Below are 12,816 nucleotides of genomic sequence, written 5' to 3'. Positions count from 1 at the left end.
GTTCATAATTTTTATGGATAGAATTTCTAGGCATAGCCAAGTGGCGGAAGGCTTTCACTTTGGTGGTCTCAGGATATCATCTCTGCTTTTCGCAGATGATGTGGTCCTGTGGGCTTCATCAGGTGATGGCCTCCAGCTCGCCTTGGAACGGTTGGCAGCCGAGTGTGAAGCGGTGGGAATGAGAAACAGCACCTCCAAATCTGAGGCCATGATCCTCAGCCGGAAAAGGGTGGAGTGTCCACTCCGGGTCAGGGACGAGACCCTGCCCCAAGTGGAGGTGTCAGGGCTCTGTATGCGGGCAGGCGGAGATGAGGATCCAAATGCAGGACTTGGAAACAGAATGCAACTCAAAAACCTCAGCTTTATTGCTGGCACGAAAACAAAACAGGAAGTGAACAATGAATACTGAGAACCAAAACACACAGGCACAATCTGAGGGTACAACGCGACAGAGAGCAAAGGCAAACACAGGGCTTATATACACAGGGGAGTAATCAGGGAATGGAAAACAGGAGGGAAGCACAGCTGGGAGAGATAGGTCAAACGAGACAGGGGGAGTGAAGTTAGACACACTGACATAAGACGTAACCCTTCAAAATAAAACAGGAAACTATTCTCAAAGACTAAGAAGCGCGGACTTAAACAGAAGGAACACACGGGCAGAAAAGACTAAGCACAGAAGTAAACCTAAACTAAACATGAGGGCATAAGAACAAAACCTAAGAACTAAACCCTAAACCAGAATAAGCTGGAACATAGAATAATAATAATCAACACAGGATAACTCAAAAATCAGATCATGAATAATAATACAGAAGAATACCAAAAACATAAGAAACTGAAAATGCTGGATCAGAATGACCCAGAACCGTGACAGGAGGAGTTTAAGTATCTCAGGGTCTTGTTCCATCACAAGCTGCGGGTAGTGTCCAAAAGAACGAGATTGCGAATACAAGCAGTGGATATGGGTTTTCTCCGAAGGGTGGCTGGCCTCTCCCTTAGAGATAGGGTGAGAAGTTTGGCCATTCGGGAGGGGCACCTCCACATCGAAAGGAGCCAGTTGAGGTGGTTCGGGCATCTGACAAGGATGCCCCATGGGTGCCTCCTGGGTGAGGTTTTCCGGGCATGTCCCACCGGGAAGAGGCCCCGGGGCAGACTCGGGACACGCTGGAGAAATTATATCTCTCGGCTGGCCTGGGAACGCCTTGGTGTTCCCCCGGATAAGCTGGAGGAGGTGGCTGGGGAGAGGGAGGTCTGGGCTTCTCTGCTTAGGCTGCTGCCCCCGCAGCCCGGCCTCGGATAAGCGGAAGAAAATGGATGGATGGGACTGTGTTTTTCAGATTTGAAGATCTCAGCAGACGAGAGTCCTGGAGCTCAGTCATCAGGCCACCAGATTTTGATGACCTCCAGATTTTAAACAGGCTGAACCGCTGTGAACCCAAATTTATAGTCTATAAATCTCTTTACAACATCCATGAGCATGTGGTAGGGACTAATAAATATGTGCATACTTATTCCTACTCCATTTCGGACCTGATGGTTGAGCGGTTATTTAATGGGATGTTATTTACTTTACTTGACCATATGTATGTCTGCATGTATATGCAGGTATCTGTTTCTATGTGTATTTGTATATTGTCCAGCATCACATCTAATTGATATCTGCTGGTACTGTAGTGTCACTGTTGCACAAGCTGAGAAAAATCTGTGCAAAGCTATTTTGTCAGTGTGTAGCTAGTCCTAATAAGACAGCATATTGGGACAACTTTCATATCACTGAAGGAAACTGAGTAGCAAAGAGTAGTTAAAAATAACTAGCTACTTTAACTATCCAACAAGTAAGTGAGTATTTGATGATACTTTTTGACCCATGCTAAAAGGACGGAGAAGAAAGTGACTGGAGAGACAAACACAGAACGGCATACAGTATTAGGGTGAGGAAACAACAAGAGGTGATAGATAAAATGAAGGAGCGAAGAAGAAAAGTGTAAAAGGAAACTAGAGAAGTGAGAGGAGTGAGTGTACTTAATACTGCATGATCCTTGTGACAGCTCCTGCTTTTATAACAGAGAGCACATGGTGGTCTGTTCAGTCTGACACACAGGCAGAGGGACTTGTCCATCCGTGTTCAAACAGCACGTATGGGTATACACTGACGCACACACACACTCAGGTTGAGTTGTAGTTTGTGGAGCATACAATGTCGTGTTTTCCATGCAGATCAGTGCCACAATTTAATTTAAACAACACCAGTGAAAACGGATGGTCAGTGTCCAACATGATTTTTAAAATTCAATTAGAAATAAAAGATGTGCCCTGAAATATTGGGACATGCAGTTATGGGAGCTGTCACTTCCCATCTTCTATTTTCATTTTCATAGACTTGCATTAAGATAACTCAAATATGATTACATGGAAGCGTTGTCCAGTATAGATTTTAGTTTGGAATTTTAGATATAAGAGTGGGACCTGGACCATCAAATCCAATTGATTCAATATGTATAGAGAATTCCTTTTTTATCAGAGGAACCTATGGCTCAGGTCGTACAGCATGTTTTCCACTAACATTTTGAAAATGGTGTGCAATGCTGGAATTTTTCGTATCAATCCAACACCGAGTAAATGCAGGGCCAGTATTAAGATACCAATAACAATACCATTGCTGTTCCCTTATTACTGTTCACTTATGTGTGGGAAAGAAGTGTGTCGTGATCTATGATTAATCATTGGTTTTAAATGAAGACATTTTAATGACAACTAAATCACTGTGATTTGTATTGTACACAAAAATTTGTGACCACATGTCGTGGTCCTGAGTGTGACGACTCAGTGTTTTGTATTTCTTTATAATATTTTATGTTGTTGTTTATTCTGATTATATATTCCGTTAAGATTTGCCATTTGTTAGGTTTCTGTTTTGTGCCTGCCCTGGTCCCACTTCTCTGTGTTCCCTCTGTCCATGTCCATGATGTTATTATGTCTGCTCATGAGTCTGTATCTGATAAGTTCTGTGTCTCGTCTGGATCTCTGTGTGTACTTCCTGTTTTACTTTGTAGGTCTGTGCCTTAGTGATGGGATTTCCGGCTCTTTTTAGAGAACCCGGCTCTTTTGGCTCGGCTCACTAAAAAGAGCCGGCTCTTTCGGCTCCCAACCGGCTCTTCAGGTTGTTTTGTTGCTTTAATTAATTTATTATTAACAACAATATAAAATTATGCACAAAAGGAATTACTAATGTTAAAAAAACGTGGTTTTATTTATATGTGTTTATATATAAATATATACGGTGGCCCCTAGAGACAAAGCACGTACAAACTCCAAAAAGCACGTACAAATTCCAAAGCACATTTCTAGCGTTAACTGAACTTCCAAAACAGAGCTACCTAGATCACTTAAATTACACAATTGAAAGCGTATGTGTATTGTTCAGTGTTGGGACTAACGCGTTATTAAGTAACGCGTTACAGTAACTACGTTATTATTGTGGTAACGAGCACGGTAACTAGTTATTATGCCAAAACCGGGAACGCGTTACTCGTTACTGGGATTTAGATAGGCCCGTTATTCGTTACTTCGTGTGGTGGCTATCGCGGAGCTTCCACAGATTCAATAACATTAGCAAGTGGTGGAAGCCAGCAGGTGGATGAAGGAAAAGGGAGGCAAGAGGAGAGACCCGAAGCGGCCGCTGGTCCGAGAGTGTCAGGTGAACTGAACTTCAGGTAAGAAGTTATAACCTGCAGTCCATCTGGGTCAGATATGAACCAAGTTTAGGTGGAGTTTATTTTCGTTGTGCTGACTTTTCCGTACTGCGTGCTAGCTAGCATGACGGAGTTTCTACACTGTAATCCCAAAAGTTATTTGCATTCAAATGGTTTAGCTATGATCGCTGACAGTAATTAATTTTCTTTGTAAAACTAAAATCATTTAACTGTGTCAGACAGAACTCATTGGTGGAAGCTTTTTGCACTTAACCTATATTGTTTTGCATGTGATGCACTAAAATGAATACATTTAACATGGTCCTTTCTATTTTAAGTTTATTCTAATAAATAGTTTAAGTTCAATTTTTTATAAGAGAATAAGTTTTAAACTCAACACTCAAATAATAAAAGTAAATTTGATGTTTACTGATCATGTTTAGTTGAAAGCACTTTCACTATTTTTAAGTTTTTGTTGCCCCTCCCATATTTTTCCCAGCACTGGAACCGAAGAGACGTCTGGACTTGTTTGTCAGGAAAAATTAAGACAAGTCGTTTTTGGTGGTTTTGCCTGGGATTGGACATGTTTGTTTCAGTCTAAAGTCGATAGGGAGTACTTTTCCTCAAACCTCCACGCAAACTGGTGAGTTAAATCTTTGTATTTCAACTTTAAGCAAAAATAGTTGCATGTTACATTACGCAAATGTGCACGCTAATTCAATCTACAGTGAACCCTCGTTTACCGCGGGGGTTACGTCCCAAAAACAACCCGCAATAAGTGAAATCCGCAAAGTAGTGAAAAGTATTTATTATAAATGTTTTAAGGCTGTAACCCTCACAGCCTTAACCCCTGCTCATGCGTAATGGTTCTAGCATCTTCCTCGTCCATCCAAACCCATCCATTGTGTGATGTGAGCACATCCAAACCGTGTTCAGGGGACCAGAGCACGGCCGGGCACCTCCAACCGTTCACACGGACAAATAAACCTGTCATTATTCTCTGCACAGCCGCGCTCTGACGCTCAGCCCCTCGCTGAGGCTCGAGGGGCTGAACACCGCTCCTCTGCACCTGTACGGCCTCTCGTAAAGTTTACTTTATTAACATGTGCGCCGCTGCAGCGCCATACAGAGCTGAGCAGCGTCTCGTCCTCGGCCCTCGCTGCTCCGTGCGGTACATCGTACTGAACTCTGCAAACGGGACTCGTGTTTCAGAAAAACTCGTGTTTTTTCCTCTCTCTGGACTTAACACTTTACTGAGGTTTGGATGTGACAATAATAATAATAAACAGCATTTATAGAAATACAATACTTTGACCTTTTATACTTGTGTTACTCTCCACCAACAGGTTAACTCACAGTTTTTTCCCCCCCTCTGTAGAATGCTGCTGATGGTGACCTTGAAATCCCAATAGGAATCATCTTCAATGGTGAAAACGGAAGTCCAGAGCAAGAACTGAACCCCTCCCAGCTGGGGATCCTTCTAGAGGACAATGTGGTAATGGATTCCATCTGCAGTCTTCCTTTGGCAATGTGTCTCCTGTTTGGACTGACTTATGCACTCCACTTGGAGTACCCAAAGTGCATGAAGAATACATTCCTGTTTATCCAGCAGATTATGCTGAATCTGGGACGAAACGATCCTCCTCCAAAACTCCAAAGGCTAAAAAATGAGCTTTCAATGTGTGCATAGATACATTGAATGTTCACTCTTCATTGAGCAGCTTTTTCCCAAGTTCAGGAAGTCATTATTGTGTTTGTAATTGTCTTTTTTTGTTTTTAGTGGATGGCAAAACCAGGGCTTAAAGGAGTAGTTCACTGATTTTACATACTGAGATATGTTCTTACCTTAGCTTTGAAGAGTTGATGCATACCTGTCTTGTCTTTGTGCGAGAGAAAGGCTCTCCCATATATTCCAACTACCTCCACTTTTTGCTCCTTTTAGAAGCTACCGAGCTCCTCCACGTTTTCCCTATTTATGTAAAATTACATGAAAAGTTACACTATCTAAGTTTAGTTTCACTAAATTTAACGTATAGATTTTTTAAGCCGATAAAAAGGGGCACTATATTACAAGCGCGCAGTAACCCTAGTGCACTCTGGAGCATAGACTGAGTTACTGGGGGGATGAAGAAGTGCTCCTACAGTGTTATTACACCTTGTAATGTAGAGTCCCTTCTTATCGGCTTAGAAAATCCACACGTTAAATTTAGTTAAACTAAACTTGGAGAGTGTCACTTTTCATGTAATTTTACATAAATAGGGAAGACGTGGAGGAGCTCGGTAGCTTCTAAAAGGAGCAAAAAGTGGAGGTAGTTGGAATATATCGTGGCTCAAGAGTTGGGAGTTCGCCTTGTAATCGGAAGGTTGCCGGTTCGAGCCCCGGCTTGGACAGTCTCGGTCGTTGTGTCTTTGGGCAAGACACTTCACCCGTTGCCTACTGGTGGTGGTCAGAGGGTCCGGTGGCGCCAGTGTCCGGCAGCCTCGCCTCTGTCAGTGCGTCCCAGGGCGGCTGTGGCTACAATGTAGCTTGCCATCACCAGTGTGTGAATGTGTGTGTGAATGGGTGGATGACAGGTTGTGTAAAGCGCTTTGGGGTCCTTAGGGACTAGAAAAGCGCTATACAAATACAGGCCATTTACCATTTATTTATTTTATATGGGAGAGGCTTTGCTCCATTTGCATGACTGAGGGCACGCACAAAGACAAGACTGGTACACATCAACTCATCAAAGCTGATTTTACATATCTTATTATGTAAAATCAGTGAACTATTCCTTTAATTTCATTGTCTCGCTGGGGCCATTCCTTATTCCATAGTTTTTATTTTTCCAAGTTAAAATATTTGTGAAAATAATTTTTACTGTTACAACTTGTTACCCAGAGTGTCGCACCAAAGTTCTTTACTTGTGATACATAGTTTTATCTGTTTAAAAGATTTGTTTTAAAGAAAATGTTTTATTGGAAGTCCAATTGTGCAAACAAAAAACTTACTATTCAAAAAAAACTACCTCAGAGACCACAAATAAATTCTTGTCAAAAAGTGGCTAGGAACAACTGAAATATTGTGTTTGTTTCTGAAAGAAATGTCTTCTTAGAAGCGCCATGTGTAAAAATTGGAATACTGTTCAAAGGAAAACAAAAGTCTTGCTTTGTTATAAATAAAGTAAAAAAACAAAAAACAAAAAACACTTTAGTGGTCTTTGGTTTTGAGTGTGTTTGCCTTGACATATTAAGTTTTAGTAATAATAATACATTTAATTAAAAGACGCTTTTAATTAAACACTACGCAAAAAAGTGAGTTTTGTAATATTAGCACCACTTAAACAATTTAGTTTTTTCTATTAGTATTAAGTTAACTGTACTTAAACAAATTATTTTTGAAATATTGAATACTTAAACACTTTAGGTAGCGATGACTCAATATAGTAAATTGTGACAATTTTACTTTTAAGTTTACTTGACTAAATCAGTTAATTTTTTGTTTTGGGTTGATTACTCAAATCATTTGAAGGGAATCGGTTTCCTCAAACGATTTAAGTGTATTGAACTTATCCGGGTTCACAGTGTATACAGCTGGGTGGGTGCTATGTTACTGATGTTGAACTTTATTTTGTTCATAAGATTAATTATTAGAGTTGCCAACCGTCCCGTAAAAAACGGAATCGTCTCGTGGAGTGCTGGTGTTTAATGTGGGAAATCAAAATTTGGGTTAGCAAACCTGGGGAAAAGAAAACTGACTGCTTAAGTTGGAAAATTGTGAAGGAGTCTGAAACACTGCAAAAATAGAAACATATACAAAATCACACACACAAGCAGAACATGCATTAACCCTACTAACACTTCCAAACACAAGAGAGCTCATGAAGATTAGACGACATCTTAAGCATGTGAGTCTGTTTATCATCTTGTCCAATTCACTTAGTGTGATGCAAAGACCAGTGGACTCATAGCACATTAGTTAAGAAATGATCAAATAATAGCAGAGAAATGTGTAGGAAAGGCAGCTTCAAGAACACACACACACACACACACACACAAAGGCAAGGTACTCTTTGTGTGTATGTAGACGTCATATGTTAATGAACCTATGCATATTCATGTAACCTCAATAAAAGAGCAGTGTTACGGGAGAACGGACGAGAGCAACTGGGGTCAAGCGAAGGAACGGCATTTGTCCGGTTCTCTCCCGTGCACAAGGAACATGAAGAACTTTGCCTACTTCGTGTCTTGCTTGCTGTGTAATTATATTGTCTTCAACGTTCCAGCGAATAGGTTCAAGCTACAAACCTATCAATAAGAGTGCCTGCAAGTCTTAGTAAAGAAAAAAAATGATCAGACAAGTCACCGCAAATGGCGGCCCTGAGCCTGCTTATGTCAGAGGGCTTATACCATAAAAGGGGTCTTTGTCTTTTCCATGGCATCTAAGTGCTTGCTTAGAGGGAATCATCTAATTTTTTAGTTTTGATTAAAATAGATGACCCACTGTCACCATGGTGACACTAAATATATTTAGGGCTATGCAAAGGCTGTTGGTAAATCACTTTGAACCGTGGCCTTTGCTGCAGAAGTCCTTTTTTTAGCCTACCCATCCATCCACCCACAGCTCTATCCTGCACAGCCACTAGAGGGCACTACCATGTGGAAAGCTCACTGTGGCGTGTGTTTAAATTGCACGTCCATGGTATTCTTTAGTACTTCCAGATGTGTATGATATTGGCATGCTTATCAATGTTGTATATTTGTGTTTCTCATGCTTGAGGCAATTATCCAAGTCGGATAAAAGACTGGTAAAAGGTAGACTATCAAAGAGCCACATTGTTCCCACCCATGCTTATTTTACACTTGCACACAGCAAGGCATTGTTCTCGAATATCAAAGTATCGTCACTGCCCCTCTTCATCCTTCTTTGTTCTTCTCTTTGTTCCGTTCACTCCTGCTTTTTCATTGAACTTCATTCGTCCTGATCTTTCCACAAAACTTTTCTTCCATCCTTTTCCTATGCAGCCGGCCCTGCCCCTCCCTTTACACCTGTTATTAACTTCTACATAAATATATCACTCACACTTTAATCTGGTCTGTAAACTACCTACTTTCCCAAAAATTGTATTTAGATTTGTTTGTTTGTTGGAGTAGTTTCTGTTTCCTGTGATGAAGCCTGCCATTGGTCGTTCTAGTGGTGCGGGCCAACAGTCCTGTGCCTGTAATCATACAATCAGCGATGTCATCATCATCATGTGAGTACACCTATATCTCTTTATCGAGATTATGAATTGTAGGAGGTCAGCATAAACAAGATGTTTAGGGGTGTTGTTGCCAGATACACTTATGTGTTCCCTCTTTGCTCTTTCTCACTGCACAGTATTGCACACAGTGAGGAAGCACACTCAATGTGTGTGTGTGTGTGCCTGCCTGCCTGCCTGTAAGAGAGAGGAGACCTTCCCTCTTAACATATCTTTACATCTTCTGCCTTCAGCAGCTTGACTGGTTAAATACCCCTGACTTATCTGAGCACCTACTCAGACATGGTCATAAAGAATTACTCAGACACTCACGCACAAACGCGCGTACACACACACACACAAAGTTTTTTTGTGGCTGAGCTTCAAGGCAGCCAAGCACATGACTCTTAAGCCTGAAGTGCTCACACTAATGTCATCAGCACTGTTAGAAAACTATGAGGTGCCGTAAGGGACATTATTACTGAAACGCTCTCACACACACTACTGAAACGCTCTCACACACACTACTGAAATTTTAGCTCTCACACACACTACTGAAACGCTCTCACACACACTACTGAAACGCTCTCACACACACTACTGAAATTTTAGCTCTCACACACACAACTGAAACGCTCTCACACACACTACTGAAACGCTCTCACACACACTACTGAAACGCTCTCACACACACTACTGAAATTTTAGCTCTCACACACACTACTGAAACGCTCTCACACACACTACTGAAATTTTAGCTCTCACACACACTACTGAAACGCTCTCACACACACTACTAAAACGCTCTCACACACACACAACTGAAATTTTAGCTCTCACACACACTACTGAAACGCTCTCACACACACTACTGAAACGCTCTCACACACACTACTGAAACGCTCTCACACACACTACTGAAATTTTAGCTCTCACACACACAACTGAAACGCTCTCACACACACTACTGAAATGCTCTCACACACACTACTGAAATTTTAGCTCTCACACACACTACTGAAACGCTCTCACACACACTACTGAAACGCTCTCACACACACAACTGAAATTTTAGCTCTCACACACACTACTGAAACGCTCTCACACACATTACTGAAACGCTCTCACACACACTACTGAAACGCTCTCACACACACTACTGAAACGCTCTCACACACACTACTGAAATTTTAGCTCTCACACACACTACTGAAACGCTCTCACACACACTACTGAAACGCTCTCACACACACTACTGAAATTTTAGCTCTCACACACACAACTGAAACGCTCTCACACACACTACTGAAATTTTAGCTCTCACACACACTACTGAAACGCTCTCACACACACTACTGAAAAGCTCTCACACACACTACTGAAATTTTAGCTCTCACACACACTACTGAAAAACCAAGGCATTTCAGTTGAACAGGAAGGCATTTCAGTTGAACAGGAAGGCATTTCAGTTAAACAGGAAGGCGTTTCAGTCGAACAGGAAGGCGTTTCAGTCGAACAGGAAGGCGTTTCAGTCGAAAAGGAAGGCATTTCAGTTAAACAGGAAGGCATTTCAGTTAAACAGGAAGGCATTTCAGTTAAACAGGAAGTTAATTCTTGACAAGGAAACTGAAGGAAAAAGTGTTAGATTTCAAACAAACCACCACACAGATGTCTACTCAGCAACCTGTTAGTTAGGGGTGGGTTTTTATAATCGATTTATTGATTAAAATCGATTCTGGCTTGGATAACGTGAAATCGATTCATTAAAATCCTGAATCGATTTTTTAATATAAATTTATTTTACCCGAAATGCCAGAATCTCTGGTGAAACCTCACAAAATTTCAACAACCACCAAACAGCTAAGACAGTAAATGAGAGCAGGTACACGGCTTCTGCACAAAGACGTAAACACACAGCGCGGACCCGCGGATCAGAATCAGTGAGATGTCGCCTTTCTCACCCGACAGCACGGACACGGTCGGGGCTGAAAGCCGACAGCTCGCTGACTCTGATCTGTCGGCAGGTCCGCGCTTTGTTTTCACGCCGTTTTTGCGCCGATTCTAAAGCTGTTAGTTTGATCTCTCTCCAAACAATATTGACTGAACCAGCAGCAAAAGAAGATCCAAACTGCGCTTCACATAAACATCGTCATGAATTCCCTCACTGTTTTGCTTCCACCACGATAAAATCGCACGTCATGCACAGCCCTCTCTCTCTCTCTTTCTCTCTCTCTGTACTTCAAGAACAGTTTCCCGTCTAAAAATCTGTTTTCTGTATTATTCGCTTGCTTGTTATGCACAAGTCTACTGTTGTTTACAGCGCAGTCGGCCGCTGTTTTTTTTTTGTTTCATTTTACATACTTCCGAAAAGAAAACCTAATTTCTGCCGTTCAATACTGAATAAATTTAAACTTTTTAAAATTATGCAAAATGCAAAACGTTAGCCGTGTCTCTAATAAAACCGCTGTAACGTCAGAGGTAACGTTCATGGGGAGGACGGAAGGGAACGGTAAGTGACGGAAGTGATGTTGTAGGTGACGTCAGACGCCGGAGGTTTTTGGCGGAGAAAAAGCAAATGGTAGCATAGAGTTTAACAAAGGTTTTCCAAGCTTCAGTATTACCAAATATACTAATCAATTGTCATATAACTAACAACATCTGTTTTATCATCTCTAACACCCTGGAGGACAACGGGGAGAGTTTAGACGCTCTCCAAGATTACATCGACCGCTGTTTTCAAGATTTAGTAATGCATAAGGCCCAGAGTGCATCTTCCCCGGCCAAAATCGAGACGCCGTCATCGAAGAGAAGTCGCCAGGCAGACTCCCCCGGTACAACATCGCCTGCCGGCAAAGACATCGCAGAAATCCTGGAGTCAATCGACAAGCGATTGTCCAGTTTCGATGCGAGGCTGTCCCTGGTGGAGATTTTACACCGGGAATTTAAATCTCTGAGAGAATCCCTGGAATTCAGCCAGCAGCAGGTGGAAACGCTTGCCGCTGAAAATGCCACGCTACGGGAGTCGGTTAAATCTCTCACCGATAACGTGACCCAGCTAAACATTGAAAATAAAAAAATAAAAGAGTCCGTTATCGATCTACAAGCCCGTAGCATGAGAGATAATCTTGTGTTTTCTGGTATTCCAGAAACTGCCGGAGAGGACGCAGAGGCAACGGTGAAAAACTTCATTAAAATCCACCTGAAGCTGCCAGAGGACACCGTAAAGAACATCGACTTCGATAGAGTACATCGCTTGGGGGGCGCGCGGTCGCGGACCGGGAGACCACGGCCTATTGTGGCCAAATTCAGTCAATTCAAACAGAAGGAACAGGTGAAGAGTCGCGGCAGAGAGCTGAAAGGAACGGACTTCAGCGTGAATGACCAGTTCCCCAAAGAGATCCTGGAACGACGCAAGGTCCTGTTCCCAGTTCGACGTAGCTTCATCCAGAAAGGCTCCCGTGCTGTCATCGCCGTGGACCGGCTCTACGTGGACGGACAGCTGTACCGCGACCTCGGCACCACACCGTGGTTATATTAACTGCACTCCAGATAAGAACCCGCTACACTCTTTTCTTATTCATTCACACTCTCTCCTTTAACATGAGTTTAAGCTAGTAATATCAATATGATGTCATAGCAGATATAACACCGTCACCCTCCGTCATTGCTTTAATTGGAATGTTTCCGTTTCGTTTCTTTTTTTTTGTTGTCGCTCACAGTTCATGTGGTTTCTTTCTTTCTCTTGTCTTTCACTGCTGTGGCCACCTACTTCCCCACTCACCTACAAACAACACCCTCTATTTCTCCATATTTTCACAACACGATCACGCAAACACATCAGCTCAACGGCAGCACATTCACAACAGCCTCACAGCACGCACAGACTTGCAGGACACATAAGC

General features: G+C 42.2%; 1 protein-coding gene and 1 long non-coding RNA gene across 2 annotated transcripts; both read left to right on the top strand.

Moving 5' to 3' along the window:
• Window positions 1-3,435: 3,435 nt before the first annotated feature.
• LOC309690188 lies at window positions 3,436-7,192 on the top strand. The gene is made up of 3 exons (XR_014271643.1): window positions 3,436-3,716; window positions 4,195-4,338; window positions 5,074-7,192. It is a non-coding gene; the product is annotated as an uncharacterized lncRNA (long non-coding RNA).
• Window positions 7,193-11,475: 4,283 nt separating this feature from the next.
• On the top strand, window positions 11,476-12,452 carry LOC309689761 (uncharacterized protein; the record flags this gene model as incomplete). Its single annotated transcript, XM_082506401.1, has 2 exons — window positions 11,476-11,513; window positions 11,601-12,452. Exon 2 carries the CDS (start codon window positions 11,664-11,666, stop codon window positions 12,450-12,452), a length of 789 nt encoding a protein of 262 aa, XP_082362527.1. The 5' UTR covers window positions 11,476-11,513; window positions 11,601-11,663.
• Between the last annotated feature and the right edge of the window lie 364 nt (window positions 12,453-12,816).

This window comes from Aulonocara stuartgranti (genome assembly GCF_965226115.1).
Source record: "Aulonocara stuartgranti genome assembly, chromosome: 15".
NCBI classification, from domain to species: domain Eukaryota; kingdom Metazoa; phylum Chordata; class Actinopteri; order Cichliformes; family Cichlidae; genus Aulonocara; species Aulonocara stuartgranti.
The sequence above is the reverse complement of the archived record's forward strand: the minus strand, read 5'-3'. Positions and strand labels throughout refer to the sequence as shown.